Here is a 21,035-nt window from a genome sequence, read left to right as displayed (position 1 = left end):
GATGGATCGGAGGTAAATTACACGGAACTTGTACTGCTGTCGCTGCTGCCGGGGCGGAGCCTGATTAGAGTTGAGCGGAAGCGAGCGACCAATCAGAACCGCCCAGCGCAGTACAGCAACCAATCTGAACCGCTCCACGGAGCGCGGTAGCCAATCAGAACTGCCTAGAGCAGCTCAGCGACCAATTAGAACCGCGCGGCGCAGCTCAGCAACCAATCAGAACCGCGCCATTCAGTCGGCTCATAGTAAATCCGTTTACTACTAAAATCGGAAGGAAAAACTCTGAGAGTAATATAAAGGCTAAAACGTAGCCCCAGACTTAATTTGATCTTAATTTAAAGGCTAAACAAAATAGTTTTTCATGCCCCATTGGCAGATATGTTTTGCTTGTTTTAAGCAAAAACTAAAGACAATACTATATTAAGTCATTTTACTAGTCAAGTAAATGCATCCTGATTCAAGAATATTTAGATATTTATGCTAGAAAACAAGACAAAAATGCAAAGAACATCATGTTTGCAGTGTACACAGGAGAGATATATGTATATATTTAGCTTGTTTTAACCAAAAACTAAAAATAAGACATAATGGCCTGGTTTCACAGACAGGTCTTAGACTAAGCCAGGATTAGACCATAGTTCAATTAGGACTTTGAAGTAATTTTTATAAATGTGCCTTAGAAAAACACATTACTGGAGTGCATCTTGAGACAAAACAAAGGCACTGATATGTTTTAAGATCAATCAGTGCAAGTTTCTTTCAGTTGAAACAGCTCATTTTAGTCTGGGACTAGTCTTAAGCCTTGTCTGTGAAACCGGGGGAATATCTTAAGTCATTTTACTAGTCAAGTAAATGCATCCCGATTCAAGAATTTCTAGATATTTATGCTAGAAAACAAGATGAAAATCCTTCTTTGCAGTGTACACAGGAGATGTTAGGCAGAACGATCACTATTCACTTCACTTCTGTGTTCTGTGGACGGTGGTCAGTCATACAGGTTTGGTACAACAATGGTGAGTGAATGATGACAGAGTGTTTAATTATTGGGTGCGTGATCTTGAATCGTGACTGAGTGTCGTGTGTTCATGACGTGCCTGTTGCATTGGTTCTTCATCGGTCTGCTCCACGCTGCAGGAGAAATACACCGACGGCCTGTGTGTTTTCTGCAGAACAAACACACACCTGGTGAGCGGTGTTGGAGCTACAGCACCTCCGCAGCCGGACGGAGGCATTACTGTACCTGGTTCTGTCCCGACGCTCTGGACGGGTTTCTGCTGGACTGCGTCTGATCTGCGGCCGGACTGCTCGCTCTCTGTCACAAACACAGGTCAAATACATGATCAGAGCGGCTCACACACAGGCTAACGCTCTCAGGCTGGTTAAATATACAGTTTGAAACATTACTAAGAACTGCGGCATATATGCATTATATCTTAGTGGTGAGCAAATCACTTTAAAGGCCAGTTCACACCAAGAACAATAATAACAATGACAATCATGTTTACACCATTGTTTGAAGCAACCGCATGCCATATTGTTAGATGAAAATAAACAAGCTGAAAACACTCTAACTGAAAAACTTTTATCGCTTTTCTACAGTATAAAACCTCAAATGTCAACTATACTTTGGATTGGATTCTTATTTAAATAAAAAAGTAAAAATATGCATGGTATTTTAATGTTATACTAAATATAAAATTAAAACAATAAAAAAACCTTACGATAACCTGTAGAAAGATGTGTAAAAACACATCTTAAAAAGCACACGGAATAACATAAGTGGAAGTTGAATGATTAATTGCCGCTTTAAACGATTACGTAATTGCACTTAGAAATACGATGAATTGTGCAGCCCTAGTGTAGGATCTCTTGTTGTTGCAGACTTAGAATGGTTATTAAAACCTTATGGTATTTATTGTTGTCATAATAGCTATTAGCCATGGTGAGAATGGGCATTTAGAAACAGAATCGCTTATCTTTAGCTTATTATATTCAATATTTTCCCATGAACGTTACAGGATGTGCATGTGTTTATTTACCTGTGTGTGTAGGGAGCTGGACGAGTGAGCCCTTGATAGTGTACCACTGTCTCTGTCTTCCTCCAGTTCATCCCATTCTGAAGGATCTTTGCTCTGGGAGTGACTAGAAACACACAAACACAGCTTCAGCTAACCAGGGTCTGACCCTCATCTGAAGATATGAATACACACGTATGAAATCTGGCATCATTCACAGCAGGGTCAGAAATTTACTTTTCCATTAAGGGGCAATATTGGCCCCCTGGAATTGATTTCCAGTGGCACATTTTTACATTTGTGAGGGCAATTTTTTATAACCTTATTATAACTTTTATAATGCGTTTAGCCAATCAGCGTACACTTACTCCTATGGAACTGTTTTAGACCCTACTCTGAAGTCGGAGCTAATTTAGTTCCTCCAAACGCAGTTCCGGGCACTAAAACAGTTCCTAGTTCCCGCGGTGCGAACACGCCAAAAAGTGGGTAGTTCCACAATTAGTTCGAGTACTATGAAAAGGTTCCTGCGGTGCGAAAGGGCCTCATGACATGTTTAGCGAACATTATGCAAAAACTCCCGTTATAATCACTGAATCTAGGAAATCAATCTTTTAGCTATTTACGTATATGCACTGTGTTGTTTACGAAGAGGGAATTCACATGTGTACGCAATCAACACAGGTCCGGCGTTTTCAGCGCTGACTAAATAAAGCTCCTCTTATTGGCCAATGCATTCATAAGTTCAACAGAAACACGTTTGATTGGTTATAAGGCTCAACGTTGCACAAAACAGTGCATATCTGATGGAGAGTGAGCGAATCTAAATGTAATTCCACAAATTGACACATCTTAATCATTTTCAAATTACATTTTAATCACAAAAGCCATAATACCTTGTTTAATAGTGCAATATAATTTTTTTCCCCTGTGTTTTGAAGTTATTAGTCATTTTTATTCATTTTGGTGAGATTTTTGCCATGAGCTCTCGGTAATATCCGACCCTGATGTAGGTATGTTTATTTCATATTTGGTATAATTTGATAGCTGCCTTTGAGCTCTGTTATGAATTCATTAATTAAATTAGTTTAATCCTGAAATTAGGACATCCTTGCTAAATACACCCTCTTTTTGATATTGAGTTGAATAATGATCAGTCATTTTCTGTCCACCTGGCTGGTTTGTAGCGGGAAAGCTCTCGTTTCTGTCTGCTCTCCATCCTCCTAAGGTGGCTCGGACCCTCCCTCTGGAAGACCGTTTTGACCTTTGGAAGGTCGGCCATCATGGCATACTCCTCCCGGTTCAGACCCGACGACCCGGCCGAGAGGTGACTTGACTCGGAATCCATGGAGCTCTGAGAAGATGTGTGTCTTTGGACCGGAGGCGAGGGGCTTCTGTGTCGACTCTGTGCTTGTCGAATGTCAGACATGTAGCTCTGTGCTTCTAGGTCCTGCCTTACGCTGCTCCTCTTGCTTCCGTCTCGTGGCGTTTCCCAGGCAGATTTCGTAAAGGAACCGATTGGTTTCTTCTCACTGCTGTGGCGTGAGGGGGAGGAGTTTCGTGAGACTGACTGGCTGTGGAGAGAGTGGGCGGAGCCTCTCCAGCGTCCTGACGAATCATGCTGTGATTGGCTAGTCGTGGCGTTTCTTACGTAAGAGGCTGAACCACTCACAGTGTTCCTCAGAGGAGCATGGTCTGCAATCTCACGCCTCAATGTAGACAAAGAGGGGCTCCGCCCACTCTCTGATTTGCGAGGAGAAGATTGGCTATGAGCTAAGGGGGAGGGACTGCGGCTTTCAGAGCTACGTTTTCTTAAGGACTGGCTTGTTTCGGACTTACGAAGCGATGATGGGCCAGGGTTTTGGTGATGGCCTCTACTTGGGGAAGAGTGTCGGCTCTCTCGGTTGTAGCTATGAAGGGAATTCTTTGGTTCTGGTTTCTTCATTGTGGCTTGGCTTTGCGTTTCATAGCTTTTTCTGGATGGGGAGGGGCTTTTTCTCTCATGGCTCCACCCATTAGACATTGATCTTCGATCTGATTGGCTTGGTGTTCCGTAGCCCTTTCTGACTGGAGACGCACTTCGTCGACTCTCTTGAATCTGACTTGATATGCCATTGGTCTCTATCCTCCTCATAGGGGACTGGCTTCTGGAATTATAGCGGCTCTTCAAGGAGGAAGAGGAGGAGAATCCCTGTCTGTCAGGACCACGCTCATATGAAGGGCTTTTCGTTTCGGTTTTCCTTTCATAACTTCGTCTGGAAGGGGACTGGCTTCGGGAATCATAGCGGCTCTTCAAGGAGGAAGAGGGGGAGAATCCCTGTCTGTCAGGACCACGCTCATACGAAGGGCTTTTTGTTTCGGTTTTCCTATCATAACTTCGTCTGGAAGGGGACTGGCTTCGGGAATCATAGCGGCTCTTCAAGGAGGAAGAGGGGGAGAATCCCTGTCTGTCAGGCCCACGCTCATACGAAGGGCTTTTTGTTTCGGTCTTACTATCATAACTCCGTCTAGAAGGGGACTGGCTTCTTGAATCATAGCGTCCTACTGAGGAGAAGGAACTCTGTTTGTCGTAACCAAGGCTTTTCGTTTCGGTTTTCCGAACAGCAGGACCTTCATAACTCCGTCTGGAAGGGGACGAGCTTCCACGGTTCTCTGGGAACGATCTGTCAGTCTCAGGTTTCCGTAAAGTGCCTCTCAGATCCATTTGAGAGAGAGACTTATTGATGCTACTGACGGTGCCTGCGGTGCTCGAAATGGATCGGAGGTTTCCGGAGTAGGCGTTCCGTGCCGGATTGACCGATGCCCGATCTTGTCCATGCAAAACTCCACCCGACCGAAAGCCAACCATGTTGAGAGAGGAGCTGGACTCAGCCCGTCTGAATGGGGAAGGAGAGGAGGAACGGGAGAGGGCAGATCCTCTTTGGGAAGAGTCGAGCGTTCCTGACTGCCGTACGGGAGATGTGTGGGCATTGGGGTTCCTTCCAGCTCTTCGACCGGAGCCACAGAGCGATTCTGCTTGTTTGAAAGGGGTGGGACTCAGGGCCCGGGGCCCGGCAAGGGCCTCGACCTCCAGGCTGAGATCCAGCGGCTCCGGAGGATAGTTTTCTTCAATCTGCTCAGCGTTCTGAGACTCAGAGGTCCTCCTTTCCGAAGGGACGCCTAGATCCGGGTTTCGAAATGGAATGGTGGCTTTGGGTTCGGGGCTTTTGTTGCTTGGCAGGGGATGCCCTCTCTCTGAATGCCGATAGGGAGGACTTTGATCATGAAGGGCTTTGCTGCCCGCAGCCCTTCCCAGAGAGAAATATCCACTCTCCCGTTCCCTCCGTTCCTTCTGGCTGCCTGCGGAGAGGGAGACAAGATCATGACCTGTGTTAATATGTGAAATGATACTGCACTCGTGCACCGTGACGCATTGCTCAGGAAAAGCCCAGTGCAACCTAACACCACCTGACACCTCAAACTGCCACTCTAACCATCCAAACAACACCACGAGCTGCTTGATTGGTAACCGGATATTGGTGTTTTCCTCACCGTGAGAAACAACGAACTGCCCAAGACCATCACGGTGACTCTGGGACACCTCCGTCCAACCTCGGGGGCTCGCCCGGTACGGAGGCGGATCCAAGCGGGTCATTCTATGGCAAGATGAAGGATGATGAAGGAGGCTGGAGTATTCCTCTGTTTCAGTAGAGCTGCTGTAGACGGAATCGTCACCCTGACTGGGATTAAAGATAAGGGAAGAATAGGATATGACGCTACAACCTACGGAGAGCAAATGGATGGATCTCAGCCCCAAAACACATGCTTAGAGCAAAGTATGGAATTAAAGTCACATTTAATGCAGGAAAAACACTATAACAACAACATAGACTCAACATGCCAATCAAATTTACAAGTGGTCAAGAGAATTGTGAGTGGCCTTACCTGTCTGAGCTTTGGTCGTCGTCTCCGTCACACAGGTAGAGGTCACAGTCCGGACTCAAGATGCAGAGGGAGCTGTCCTCAAGGCCCCGCCCCACTCTGCTGACATCACAGTAGCTGCTCACCACTGACAGCACATCTGAGTCGTCCTGATTGGTGGACGAAACACAGGTGGCCAATCAGAGAGCAGCACATACAACTGAACTGATCTGTGTTCTCAGGGCACATTGAAGCATCAGAATAGAAGGATGTTACACTTTTAAAGATTTATTAACCGTGAATATGTATCATACTAAAGTTGGGTTTTTACATCACTAATGTCAGGGATCATGTAAATTTATAACAAAATCACACAGTTCTTCATTACTTATAGATATTTCTCGTTCAAAATTATGTTATACCATGTTTCAGGCTTGTTAACTAGATGTTTCTGAGGAAATGAAGCAACTAAAATGGCACTTCACAGCAGTGTCTCACACACACACACACACACACACACACTCTGTACTGGTTTAGGGTTTCAATGCTGTAACTCAGTCTGGTTTGTGGCTTTTCGCCTCATCATTATTTCAGATCAGTGAAGAATCATCAGCTGAAATATCAGTATTCGTCAAATACAGATGAACAGTTAGATATTCTGAGATCTTAAACATGATTACAATATAATTCTTTTCTGACTGGCACTTAACTAATATACATCTCCAGTGGCTCAAAGTGAGTTTCATTATTAAAGTTAGATTAGTCATCATTAGTGCTAGAACTTGTCACTAGTACTATGGTGCTGTGCTGAAACCACTAGACTAACACTAAATGTTAAGTCTGAGTGTGTGTTGAAACACACTGAAAACTCTCAAACCTGAAGTGAAGTGACATACTGCCAAGTATGGTGACCCATACTCGGAATTCGTGCTCTGCATTTAACCCATCCAACGTGCACACACACAGCAGTGAACACACACCCGGAGCAGTGGGCAGCCATTTATGCTGCAGCGCCCGGGGAGCAGTTGGGGGTTCGGTGTCTTGCTCAAGGGCACCTCAGTCGTGGTATTGAGGGTGGAGAGAGCGCTGGACATTCACTCCCCCCACCTACAATCCCTGCCGGCCCGAGACTCGAACCCGCAACCTTTGGATTACGAGTCCGACTCTCTAACCATTAGGCCACGACTTCCCAAAAGTCTAGTCTGAAGACTGAAGACTAGAAGATCACAGAGACTGCAGGACTCACTTCACGCAGGGCAGGACGAAAACACCTAGCAACAAACAGAACACCATAGCAACCCATTAGAACCTAGCAACTAATCCAAACACCCTAGGAACCACCCAGAACCCTGAGTAACCATTCAACAGAATCTAGCAACTGATCCAAACACCTTCGCAACCACCCAGATGAACCTATCAACCATCTGAACTGGTAACCTGGTAAACATAACTCAGAACACCCTAGAAACCACCCATTAGACCCTAGCAACTAATCCAAACAAGCTGTGTAACCATTAAAAATAACCTAGCAACCAGTCAGAACCCTGAGTATCCACTCAACAGAACCTAGCAACTAATCCAAACACTCTAGCAACCACCTAGAACTCCCAAGTAACCACTCAACAGAACCTAGCAACCTCCCAAAAACCCCAATTAACCACTCAACAGAACCTAGCAACTAATTAAAATACCCTAGCAACCACCCAAAACCCCAAGTAACCACTCAACAGAATCTAGCAACTAATCCAAACATCCTACCAACCACCCAGATGATCCTAGCCACCATCTGAACTGGTAACCTGGTCAAAATGTCTCAGAACACCCTAGCAACCACATAGTAACCACATGGTGCTGGATGGACATTCACCACTTTAATTTTCTGTTTTATAAAGTGATCATTATGCGTCTTTTTCTGTATTACAGGAATCATTCTATGTTTGAGTGAACCGTTTCAGGCTTAGTTCGGATCTCAGTGGTTGAAGTCTATCTGTGAATGTATTGTGTTACTCTGAAGCCACAAAGAGAAGAAAATGATCTGCCTTCATTCATTAGTAATGAGAATGCACACACACATACACATCCACTCTCTTATATTACTTTAATGACTTTAATCTGTAAAAGCATCACACAGCTGATGATTCCAGTCAGTCTGAGCGCATCTGTCGCTATATATGACACTGAGAGAACTAAATAAGCTCTGAACACACACACAGACACACAGCAGAGTGAATCACACCACTGGGTTCTCTCCCTGGCTCTAAGCACATGTGTTTCTAGTGATGGAGGAGCTGCGGTCTCACCTTGGCGCTGGTGTCCTTGTCATCGCTGCACGTGGCCGCGGGGGCGCTCTGCTCTGGGGTGCGCTCGGCGCAGGTGAGATGCAGCTGTTTCTGGCGCAAGCAGTCGTGGCAGCGGGTGGAGTCGAAGATGTTGGGCTGGAACTTGGGGCAGACCAGCTCGTCTCCGGCCAAAGGCATCATGGGTCATTTATTCACATGAGGTCAAACACACACTCAAACAGTCAGAGAGCAGCACATGTGGAGACGCTCAGACACACAGTGAGAGTGAATGTGTGTTACCTGAGCAGCAGATGAGAGTCGATGGAGTTTGAGATGAACACACACACACTCGTCCCATTGGCTCGCTCAACAATAGCAGACAGTGATGCTGCATGTGTGTGTCCATCTGCTGTGTGTATTAAATATCAGCAGCTTTAGAGACGCGCCGCAGCTGCTGCGCAACATCAACATCAACATCACACACACACACCTCTTTATAGCTACCTTTGGCAGGACATTCATTGACACAATGCAATCTCTAGCTCCATACCCTAATGAAACTAAGTGTCTCACCCAAACCCTTTCCTTTTACCCACTTAACCTGACCCCTAAAACCAAGTCTTGACCCTCAAACAGGCCTTTAAAGGGCTCTCAGAAAGGGAGGACCGGCCAAAATGTTCTCACTTTACCAGACTGTCCTCACTCCAATGATCTAAAACTCAAACCGGCCCTCACAGAGACAGCTGTACAAGTGCGTGCACACACACACACACACACACACACACACGAGAATCCAGAAAAAGACCTGAAGAGTATTCTGCCTCTTTTTCTGATGATTTTCATTGTGACTGAAGCAGATTTAAACCTCAAACTCTCAGGACTGAATCAGAACGAGTTTAAACTCTCAAAAGTGAGTCATGAATCAATGAATCATTATAAAGGCAGTACAACAAACACTAAACCACTGAAATACATTTAGTTATTGCAGTAACGAGAATCGCAGACAGCAGGTTTCCAACAAGTTTATATCTCACGATTAAGAATTTTCTTCTCAGAATTGTCAGCTTACGTCTCACAACTGCGACAAAAAAGTCCAAATTGTGAGATTAAGTTTCTCAACAAATACTTACTCAACATACCTTCTCCGTTTTAATAAAGTTATCAGAATCCATCCTGAGTTAAAGAGCTCTAGCACTTAAAAAGACAGATGACAAAACTGCAGTGCACATTTTTAATAAACAGAACAATATTGTCCGCTGGTGTGAACGATAATGGTTATTACAGCTATTATCAGGGGCGTAGTTTGTGGGGGGGGGGGGGGGGGGGGTAGGGGATATATAACACCCCCAATAACCAAAACTAGCAAGTTCAACCCGCTCCCCAATATTTATACCATGGTAAATGGAAACCTCGAATCAGGCTATTAATTAATTATTTAATTTTAAGCGCTAACTTCATGTAGACACCAAATGGAGCAGTTCTCAGCACAATATGATTGAAGCATGCTTTACGAGCGCCGCACAAATCTCCGAGGTCTTCTCAGGTCCTAACCCGTACCCGACCCCAATCACTTCTTACCTGAACCCGACGTGCATAAATCATTTTTAAATAGATAAACCCGACCCGAGACAGACCCGATGAAATTAAACCACAGTCCGACCCGACCCTACTGGCCTGCAGCCCCGCATGGGTCCAGAGAAATCCCGGGGTCCTGCCGACTTCCATTACTTTCCTTCAGTTTGTTGACTTATTTTTTAGCCTTTTACTTTATATCTTTGCCTGCCTGATGGATACATGTTCTTTCTGAGTTTGGCTTTCAATTGTAACCAGTAGATTGGAAATATAAACGTGATAGTTTCATGGATTTGCTAGTGTTGTCAGCAGTGTTATTTACACGGGCCTCCCTCATCTCCGGTGAAGGGGTTATTCACATAAAAGAAAAGCCTTGCATTGACACGCAGCGCAATGACACAAGTAGGCTACGCATCCGGGAAAGTTGAAAACAATTCTGGTCTAATCGGGTCCATTTGGGAAAAGCACATTTATATTAATTACCTGAGACCCGAGGCTGCTCATAACGAACCCGACCTGTGTCCGAGGCACTCGTAGAAGTTTTGGCTCGGGTTTTGGGATCCAAGTGGACCCGTGAAGACCTGTACTCGAGAAGATTTGCGTGAGCCATTCCTATCGCTAAGCTGATGGTCAAATATGAGATCTACTTGTCTTTCATTCTTTTCTGGGCCTTGACCGTGTTCATTACTGGACACTCAAACGCCTCCTGGTCTTCATCCTAATCATCTTAAATGTGTTCTGAGGACGAATGAAGCTTATACAGGTTTGGAACGACATGGGGGTAAGTGATTAATGATCAAATGGAGCAATCCTTTAAAGGTGCTGTATATAAGTTTTGACTCTACTAAAGCATAAAAATACCATAATATGATTACAGAGGGACCAGGTGAAAAACCCCTCTCCAATATTTTGAATTTGGACTGCAATAGATCATTTCCACCATCAGTTCCTGTTTGTATATTCAAAAAATATTGAAAATAAATTTGTAATATTATTTAATGCAGTTGTGTTTTTCAGTGTAAATTGTTTAATTTGATAACGTATTGATAATAACAACCATATTATTATAATTGAATTTACAGATCAAATGTAAGAATTTGAAATGAAAGTATTAATGAGATTAGTGGGAAAATGCCCTCTATTAAGATAAAAAATGCCCTTGGATTAAATATATATTATCGTTATCTAGTTATTGTGATATTCATCATTATCGTTAGTTCTAGTTATCCATATAATTATCATTCCAGCTATCCCTATTGTTAGTTATTACAGTTATCTTTATAGTAATTATTATTAGTTATTAGCTATCATTAGTTTTTGTTATAGTCGTCATTATCGTTAGTTATTAGTTATTGTTCTAGTTATCTTTATTAATTACAGTTATCTCTATAGTTATAATCATTATTGTTAATTATTAAAGTTATTGTTATTATTATTAGTTATCATGCTATCACTTTGTTATAGTCATTATCGTTAGTTAGTTATTGTTAGTCATCATTACAGTTATCGTGAGTTATTACTGTTCCAGTCATTACAGTTATCATCATTCATTATCATTATCGCTACACTTGTTATTGTTGTTATATGTATCATTATCATTATAGTTATTATTGTACAGTTATTATAATCATTAGTTATTATTGTACAGTTATTATAATCAATGTTGTGACTGAGCTTTACTCTGAAGTGAAAGTATGACACTGTATGATGAAAGACTCTTTTTAATGTGTTAAGTATCAAACATGTAGAACACAAGCACATCTGCGGAGCATCGGTCGAGAGTTCATCAGTCCTGGTTGCGCTCGCTCCGGCTCGTTCGTTTGCGTCTCTGTTTTATGGTGGACTTTCCTTTCCGTAACTTCTTGCTGTGAGTGAATGATGACGACTTCCTGTCGGTCTGATTGTCTTCCCGCCTCATTTCCTGTTTGGGCGTCCGTTTCCTCCTCTTCTTCTTCTGTTTAGCGAGACTGTTCAGTGACGCCGTGAGCCTCTGGATCCTGCAGAAACACAGATAATGAATCGGACACGACTCCTCGAACGAATCATTCAGGAGTCAGGTGACATTCTGATTCAACACGTATCAATATCAATCAGTCAGTACTTTTCAGACATGAGGGGGTATCCCGCTGTCCTCGGAAGGGCCTGGATTTTTTCACCATCCTCCTCCTCACGCTCTTCATCTCTCTGCAGAAACGAGACACACACACACACACACACACAGAGACACACACACACACACACACACACAGAGACACACACACACACACACACACACACACACAGAGACACACACACACAGAGAGACACACACACACACACACACACACACACACACACACACAGAGACACACACACACAGAGACACACACACACACACACACAGAGACACACACACACACACACACAGAGACACACACACACACACACACAGAGACACACACAGACACACACAGAGACACACACACACACACACACACACACACACACAGAGACACACACACACACACACACACACACAGAGACACACACACACACAGAGACACACACACACACACACACACACACACACACACAGAGACACACACACACACACAGAGACACACACAGAGACACAGTTAAGGCCGTTTCAGACTGAGAGCGAAACTATTCTCCTTCTGCTAATTCACGCTGTACGCTAGGTGGCGCCAACCAGCAATGCACTTTTCCTCAGATATGCATCTCCTATATGGATTTAACAATATACAGCATTAAATTAATATAGCTAAATAAAGTTTGGTTTATGCCAGAAACGCAAACTATCTATAAAGCTTACAAAAAACATCTTAAAATATAAATAGAGGTACATCAAGCTACATTTGAAAATGTAATTGTTAATATATTTGCTTAAAACTATTGCTGTCAAACGATTTATCGCGAATAATTGCATCCAAAATAAAAGTTTTTGTTTACATAATATGTGTGTGTGTGTATATTTACTACGTATTTAAATAGACACACATGCATGTATATATTTAAGGAAAATGTGTTTATATATGATATAATTTATATGAATATAAATAAATACACATGTGAATATTTTCAAAACATACTGCATGTGTGTGTTTTATATACACAGCACACACAGATGCGATTAATCAATCGACAGCACTGCTTAAAATAAAATAAATCCCACTTTAAACCATCATCGAGTGCTTGTAATAGCTTCTGATTGTGATCTATAGCTGATTTTGACTCTATAATAGGCAGACAGGCACTCTTTGTGTGTTTAATAACGCCACACTTCTTATAAACATCCTTTACTGTTATAAAAATACCATGAGCTGCATATAAAACACATACAGAGAGTATACTGCCATGATCATGTCTATTTGCTTTCATATTTCAAAAAACGTTTCACTCGATTTTTTTAATACAGAAGATCTAGAGCGGTGGTCCTCAACCTTTCTTACTCCAAGACCCCCTCCTCTCCGAGTCAATACTTCAAAAAAAAAAAAGTATTCTAGTTTAATTCCATGCAATTACTTTTAAACTAAACAATTTCAAGATAGACTTAAACATAGAGTTCTATATTTGCAAAAATACTTAGCAAGAATGTCACTGCAGATATTCTTTACAAGTACTTAAGCTAGATTATACAGTAACTTCAACAAATAAGCACAAGTCAACCTGCCATACCAAACAAGACCACAGGGAGACGCCAAAGGACTGCACAGAGACACTACACGGATCTATTCAGAATCACTAAACACACCAAAACACAAACCATTCTGAATGTGTTGAAACTCAGCGATCTGAATGTGCTCGATGTGATCAGGCAACAGCCAGGTCCTCGGTCAGAACAAGCCGTCGTATCTGTGTTTGGAGCGTCTGATATAATATATAATGATATTGTTTTGATTCGAAAGCGTCATCGCGCCAGATTTCCACATACAGTGTGAAAAGCCCTTCGTGCATTAGCGAGCAGCTGATTGGTCAGTGAAGGTCACCTGATCTGGCTGCAGTAATCTGTCTGCTGATAGGTCGAGGTCGCTGATGGTCGTCACGGTGACGGTGTGGTTGGGATGGTCGTACTGAACGCTCTCTTTCGTGGCTGTGATGGCGTCCACCAGCTCGTCTGCTTCATCTAGACACATACATGTCACATGACCTCACACACGTGTCACGACTAGGCCCGAATGATTAATTGCATATGAAAAAACACGATTCGTAAAAAACAATCGCAATTAGATTATTTTCCACAATGTTTCAGGCCTAGTCATGAGCCCTGACTCACCCAGAGCCTGGCGGCGCTCCTGCAGCATCTTCAGATACTCCTTGTGTCTCTGGAGGAAGATCAGAGCAGTCAGCTGCTTCATCACCATCACCATCATCATCCTCATCATGCTCACGCTCTCACCTCGTCTCTGATGCGCTTCTGCTCCTCCTTCAGCTTGCTCTTCATCTCCTCCAGCGCTGCTCTCCTCCGCTCCAGCTTACGCTTGTGGAAACCCGTCAGGAAGTCTCTGGTTATCATCAGCAGAGCAGAAGAACACACACTTCAGCTTCATATTCCTGTGTGTGTGTGGAGCTCAGAACACACACTTCAGCTTCATATTCCTGTGTGTGTGTGGAGCTCAGAACACACACTTCAGCTTCATATTCCTGTGTGTGTGTGGAGCTCAGAACACACACTTCAGCTTCATATTCCTGTGTGTGTGTGGAGCTCAGAACACACACTTCAGCTTCATATTCCTGTGTGTGTGTGGAGCTCAGAACACACACTTCAGCTTCATATTCCTGTGTGTGTGTGGAGCTCAGAACACACACTTCAGCTTCATATTCCTGTGTGTGTGTGGAGCTCAGAACACACACTTCAGCTTCATATTCCTGTGTGTGTGTGGAGCTCAGAACACACTCTCACTATACAGCCACTAGTGTACACACGAATCACTCTGGGCCACCACACCTTTAATAACTATACGGATATTTTATAAATACTTATAATTAAATACTAGTGATTTCATATTAATTATAGTTTGTAATCAGTACTTTGAATACATTTTAATTTTATATTTCCTATGTGTACAATTCAAAACACAAGTACAAATTATATTCCACACAAATTTTACATTTATATTAAATTGTGAAATTGAATAATTAATCTTTCTGGAGCCAGTTTTAGTTAAATTAATAGCCAGATTGTATGAACAATGTTCCCTTGGCAACTAGCTAAGTATATTATTTAAGTTAAGTTTATTTAATATTTTAAGCAATAAAAAAGCAAACGGAAATAAAGTGTCTTCTGTAATTACAGAGGTTATTGTGATGCATTATTCTATTATTTATGTGTATTAGTGTGTTTATTCCTCAGTGTGATGTTTTAATGATCATCTTACTCTCGCTCTTTATCGTCGAACATCAGCACGCATTTTCTCTGCTTCTTCTTCTGTTTCACGCCGCTGTTAAACTTTGATTTCTGCTTCGATTTGCCGTTTTTCGCCATTTTCCTGAGTTTTAATAAACACGTGTGACACAGTGCATAACTTCCGCTTCTGTGAGCGGAGCTACCGGAAGCGCCAAAATAAAGGTCCCCCACCGCACACTGGATACAATTAAAGTCCCCGTGAAAAGAAGCTTAGATAATGCCTGCTAGCTTTGAGTAACATGTTTAAAATTTATCCTAAGAATTACATTGAAGCCTTAAAGGATCTTAGAAATAATTTATGTTTCAAAAACAGTTTTTAACAATTCTCAGAAATCATGTTTCTTCATTGTGCATTCCAATTAATCTCAATCACACTGCAGTTGGGTTATTTTGACTAGGTTAAAAAATAATTAACACAACAAAACACAATAACATAATAAAAACATGATTTTTGAAAATTAAAAAAATGGAGGTATCTGTTTTTGCAAATAAAGTCTTTGTATCATGTTGCAGTGCTTATTGTATGCTTATAATAATGGATACAGCACTGATGTGGGCATCCTGCCGATAACATATGAAATGGAGAAAACTCACCAGTAAAGACACAAGTTTTAACATTGTAATGTAATGTAGATCAAAAACGGTGAGAGAGTCCACTTTTTCTTCTCTTTCTTCTCTATTCATTGCTTTTTGGTGTCGTGCATGGATTATTCTGCGTAATTAAGTTATTATTATAAATTGCAGTTTGCACACATTCTCTTGTTAACTTTAATGATGCAGTGCTTAAAGCCATGTTAAAATGAAATGTTTATGGCCACATGAAGCTGTTGAAAGCATAGAGCATGGCGCTAGCAACACCAAGGTCATGGGTTCGATTCCCAGGGAAAGCAAGAGCTGATAAAATAACTGTAACTTGAATGCAGTGTAAGTCACTTTGGATAAAAGCGTCTGCTAAATATGTAAAAAGTAAAATGAGAGCTGAAATGCAGTACTTCATTCACTAAAATAAGTTTAATCTTACCACATGCAAACACTCGTTCTCTCTGCTGTTATTTAATAGATTACATGCACTAGAATTATATTGAATAGTAGGTGGGGACACATGTTTATTAATATATTCACATTAATCAAGGATTTATTGACTTTTAATGCACCTTATTCCAAATGCACAGAAATACATGCTTTCAAATGTCCTTCAGTTATGATTATTTCATTTATTCACTATACTATTTATTACTACTGTCTCATTTTTTAGTTTGGCTCTAGTTTTGTATTTATTCAGTTTATATGAAAAGGTTCATGTAGCGTGGATTAAAATTCATTACAATTCAAAGTTCTGTAGTTCGTTTATAGCCTGACTTTAGCTTTTTACTTCTGGCGCTTTTATTTAGGCTTCAAAGTTCATAAGTTATATTAGGCCTGTTTATGTTATATTATTTTGTGAAGATTATCTGGATGGACAAAACGTGTCAGTTTCATGAACTATGATTGAACACAGAGCTTATGTTTTGCTATAATCCAAAAGCCTATGGACAAATCCTATTGGCTTTTTGTGGAGGAACCAATTACTTTGTATATAAAACATCATCTGCATTAAGTCCATCTAGACTCTAGGAAAGACTTCATAACATGGATTAACTGATCACATCAAGACTAGCAATGTGCGCTAGTAAAGTAATAAAGTCTATTTCATGTGGACTTGTAAGCTGGGATGTAAGGCGGTGGTTTTTAGACCTGTGCAGGATATAGTAATATAATGGCTCGTTTCCACTGAGCGGTACAGTACGCAATTAGGTACCATTGTCAGAAGTTGTGAATGGTACCAAAATAGCGAACTGTACCGTACCACTTTTTTGGTACCGTTTCGTTGGGGTACCTAGCAGAGCAAAGGGTACCAAAAGGGTGGAGCTAAACTCACTGCAGAAGTTGATTGGTTGACTAGAATCGTCACTTTTGCGTGATACGAGGGGATAACGCTTCTCCTTCACTCGTTCTGCTCCGCTGTGTTCTCGTGCTCATGCCTCCAGCAGCCTTACGCTCGGCTAGTCCTTCCCACATTTGCCACCAGCTCTGATGTCTCTGTAGTAATTAAACGAGAATCAATTCGTTTTGTGTATATTTAACAGGCATTCGTGGACTCATGAATCTATCATTTTTTCCTGGACATATCGTTTTGACTGAGCACAAAGTTTAACTTTTTATTTATTTTAAACTTTACCGTAGTAACTTGCAGCGCAGACTGTAGCAAATGTTTGACTGTTAATTGTTTGCTTTTGTCTTTATTTCCTCTTATATAAGCATCTTATACTTTCATAACGGCTATTATTGTTCATAAAAACTGACATAAAAGAGGCAGAGTTGTGCTTATTGTCGATCGCTGCTTTCCGTCTATCAAGTAAAGGGTACTGATCAGGGTGACCCGTACCGAATCGTACCGTACCGCTCAGTGGAAACGAGGCATAACAGAGGGGAACCGTAAGGGCACTCTCAGAGAGGGCCTAAACTATTGTAAAATATTATTTACATAAAAAAAAATGAATGACAAACTTTTAAATATTATTTTTAATAAAATGTTATAATTTGTAATTTTATTTAAGCAATTCAGAATTTGACAATAATCATCTAAATAAAATAAATACAATTTCTGTGGAAATAAACTCTTCAAATCTGCCTGTTCAGTGATTGAGTTAAATGAACGATGCCCATTTCTCCATATTTGAATGTTTCTGTGATTGGTGGTCCAGCTGTGAAATTACAGAGGGCCAAACAGTAGTCAATCAATGGGAGCATAATATTAAATGACAGAAAACTTGTCCAATCATATTTTTCCTCTAAATGGGCGGGCCTTTTGTTTCGTTTTGTTCTGCAGCTTGCAGCGTCCGTGCGGGGGTGCTGCAGTGTCCATCCTCTGGGGGTTTAACTTGCCATTGTTGCTTGCTGTTTAAAGGTTTTTTTTGTTGTTTGTTCATTATTCCTGGTGAAATAAGATAAATGTGCTCCTGGTGTATAAATTGGTACCATTGTTGTGGTTTAAATTGATTGTGGTCTTTGACTAGTGTTCCAGGATTAAATGTTAGGTTTCCATTTTATTTTTTTGTCTCTTTTTTTTCTGTGAAGTACAGAATTTGTAAATTGATTAGTTAATTCTCTTTCTTTTTTGTTAATTGTTTTGTTGTACAGCTATACCAGTTTTAATTGTCCTTTTCTTTCTATCTTCAGGAGCTGGGGGATCCAGCGTGGGCAGGCTATCTATTATTATTTTTTTTTGGTGTGGGAGTCCTGTTTTCAAATTGTGCAGTTTTCCTTTTTCTTTTTTTGACTGGATTTCACTAATGTGTGAGTGCTTTTCTTTTGTGCTCGTGTGTAAATTAGTGTGGGCCGCTGGAAGGCCTAATCTTTAGCCTGCCTCGCTCCTGGGTTGGTTTATTTGTATTTTGTTTTCATTTGTTTCTTTATTTGCTCTTATACCACAGCTAATTAAAAACATTTAAATATGTCATTTTGATGATCAAAGATGAGTTTTAAAGGATAACATTTCTGACTACAGGGGAACTTTTACGGTTTTTATATTTTTTACTCTACTAATATGATCCACAGTTTATTCCTTTATATATATATATATATATATATATATATATATATATATACAGGTCCTTTTCAAAAAATTAGCATATTGTGATAAAGTTCATTATTTTCTGTAATGTACTGATAAACATTAGACTTTCATATATTTTAGATTCATTACAACACAACTGAAGTAGTTCAAGCCTTTTATTGTTTTAATATTGATGATTTTGGCATACAGCTCATGAAAACCCCAAATCCCTATCTCAAAAAATTAGCATATCATGAAAAGGTTCTCTAAACGAGCTATTAACCTAATCATCTGAATCAACTAATTAACTCTAAACACCTGCAAAAGATTCCTGAGGCTTTTAAAAACTCCCAGCCTGGTTCATTACTCAAAACCGCAATCATGGGTAAGACTGCCGACCTGACTGCTGTCCAGAAGGCCATCATTGACACCCTCAAGCAAGAGGGTAAGACACAGAAAGAAATTTCTGAACGAATAGGCTGTTCCCAGAGTGCTGTATCAAGGCACCTCAGTGGGAAGTCTGTGGGAAGGAAAAAGTGTGGCAGAAAACGCAGCACAACGAGAAGAGGTGACCGGACCCTGAGGAAGATTGTGGAGAAGGACCGATTCCAGACCTTGGGGGACCTGCGGAAGCAGTGGACTGAGTCTGGAGTAGAAACATCCAGAGCCACCGTGTACAGGCGTGTGCAGGAAATGGGCTACAGGTGCCGCATTCCCCAGGTCAAGCCACTTTTGAACCAGAAACAGCGGCAGAAGCGCCTGACCTGGGCTACAGAGAAGCAGCACTGGACTGTTGCTCAGTGGTCCAAAGTACTTTTTTCGGATGAAAGCAAATTTTGCATGTCATTCGGAAATCAAGGTGCCAGAGTCTGGAGGAAGACTGGGGAGAGGGAAATGCCAAAATGCCTGAAGTCCAGTGTCAAGTACCCACAGTCAGTGATGCTGGTGTTGGTCCACTGTGTTTTATCAAGGGCAGGGTCAATGCAGCTAGCTATCAGGAGATTTTGGAGCACTTCATGCTTCCATCTGCTGAAAAGCTTTATGGAGCTTTATGGAGATGAAGATTAATGACCTGAAACTGTTGTACACTGAAGGACTGCAGGTCAGTGTAAATGGTCAGAACATCAATTTGAAATGCGCTCTTGCCACTATTTCAGCTGACAACTTGTCTGCTCACAGCCTGGCAGGTTTCACCTGCTGTTTTAGCAGTGGACGGATCTGTCGCTTTTGTATGATTAGCTACAAAGACCTAAGGTCTCACGTTAACGAAGATGATGTAATAATCCGATCTTCTCAGGTACATCAGTACCATCTGCAAGCACTCAGGGAAAGTACTGGAATATCCAAACAGACATATGGTGTGGTCAGTGAGTGCCCTTTCACTGAGCTGAACTACTTTGATGTGACAAAAAACTTTCCCCCTGACTTAATGCACGATTTTCTGGAGGGTGTGGTGCCTCTTGTGATTACCAGAGTTATCCAGGCATTACATTTTTTGCACATTGTCTCATTAAGTCAGATAAATGCTGAATTGGATGCATTTAAGATAGGGAGGAATGAACGGGCTAACCTCCCTCAGAAACTTCCAGATTCTGTTCTAAAGAAAAACACACTCTCAGGGTCTGCTGCTCAGGTCTGGTGCCTCTTCAGGATTTTGCCATTTCTCATTGGACATTACATTCCAGAAGGTGAGGTGCACTGGGACATTTACCTGAAGTGTAGGGATATAGGAGATGTGATTTTGTCCCCCACCATACAAAGGAAAAGCATCCCTTTTCTAAGCCTTCAGATAGGCGAATTCCTGTCCTCCTTCCAGTCTGTATTCCCTGAGACTTTCACTCCAAAACTACACTTTCTCATTCATTATCCACAACTGATATTAAAGTTTGGGCCACTGAAACAGCTGTGGTGCATGAGATTCGAGGGAAAGCACCAATACTTCAAGCGATTAGCCCACAACACGTGTAACTTCAAGAATCTCAGCTACACTCTTGCCAAGAGGCACCAGTTAAGGCAGTGCTGGGAACTGACTTCGCTGGATTCCCTGCGTCAGGACAACTACACGGAGGGTGAACGTGTAGTACCTTTTCGAGCATTACCACTGGAGATACAGAAAGGTGTGATTGGAAAAAGTGAGGCAGAGGATGTTCAGGGTGATGAGAGGCTTGGTGTGTGTAGCTCTGTTATGACCAACAACGTGAAATACTGTGTGGGAGACAACTTAATTATAGATCTTGTGGAGGAGGACATCCCAATCTTTATGAAGATTGTGA

At 41.7% G+C, this 21,035-nt stretch overlaps 2 protein-coding genes across 4 annotated transcripts in view; both read right to left on the bottom strand.

Annotated features, from left to right (window-relative positions):
- LOC306857198 (TRIO and F-actin-binding protein-like) overlaps window positions 1-3,580 on the bottom strand; it is a 16,122-nt gene extending 12,542 nt beyond the window's left edge. Inside the window, exons 1-4 of one of the 2 annotated variants that reach the window (XM_079396998.1) lie at window positions 3,185-3,580; window positions 2,040-2,142; window positions 1,241-1,312; window positions 1,095-1,163 (exon numbers count right to left, since the gene is read on the bottom strand). In XM_079396998.1, the coding sequence (XP_079253124.1) occupies window positions 1,095-1,163; window positions 1,241-1,312; window positions 2,040-2,142; window positions 3,185-3,441 (501 nt within the window). In that variant the 5' untranslated portion in view covers window positions 3,442-3,580. Of the gene's footprint in view, window positions 63-1,094; window positions 1,164-1,240; window positions 1,313-2,039; window positions 2,143-3,184 lie in introns of those variants that run through there. The other variant, XM_079396999.1, reaches the window with a different exon arrangement.
- A 7,888-nt stretch (window positions 3,581-11,468) lies between these two features.
- On the bottom strand, window positions 11,469-15,298 carry nol12 (nucleolar protein 12). 2 transcript variants are annotated; one of them, XM_079397041.1, is made up of 6 exons: window positions 14,658-15,298; window positions 14,160-14,478; window positions 14,037-14,085; window positions 13,750-13,886; window positions 11,865-11,947; window positions 11,469-11,760 (listed from the first exon to the last, which is right to left on the bottom strand). In XM_079397041.1, the coding sequence occupies exons 2-6, from the start codon at window positions 14,274-14,276 to the stop codon at window positions 11,550-11,552; spliced, it is 597 nt and encodes a 198-aa protein (XP_079253167.1). In that variant the 5' UTR covers window positions 14,277-14,478; window positions 14,658-15,298; the 3' UTR covers window positions 11,469-11,549. The 2 variants fall into 2 exon arrangements, with proteins under 2 accessions (XP_079253167.1, XP_079253166.1); XM_079397040.1 differs by having other exon boundaries at window positions 14,160-14,265; window positions 15,139-15,292.
- Between the last annotated feature and the right edge of the window lie 5,737 nt (window positions 15,299-21,035).

Source organism: Barbus barbus, assembly GCF_936440315.1.
Source record: "Barbus barbus genome assembly, chromosome: 3".
Taxonomy (NCBI): Eukaryota; Metazoa; Chordata; class Actinopteri; order Cypriniformes; family Cyprinidae; genus Barbus; species Barbus barbus.
The sequence above is the reverse complement of the archived record's forward strand: the minus strand, read 5'-3'. Positions and strand labels throughout refer to the sequence as shown.

What these genes read in the sequence shown, in the direction of transcription:
- nol12 (XM_079397040.1), bottom strand. Translation starts at nt 15,245, where the DNA reads ATGGCGAAAAACGGCAAATCGAAGCAGAAATCAAAGTTTAACAGCGGC. An exon ending in GGAGCGCCGCCAGGCTCTGG is followed by an intron (nt 13,887 to 14,036) that starts GTGAGTCAGGGC and finishes GTATGTGTCTAG; the next exon opens with ATGAAGCAGACGAGCTGGTG. An exon ending in GATTACTGCAGCCAGATCAG is followed by an intron (nt 11,948 to 13,749) that starts GTGACCTTCACT and finishes TCGTTTCTGCAG; the next exon opens with AGAGATGAAGAGCGTGAGGA.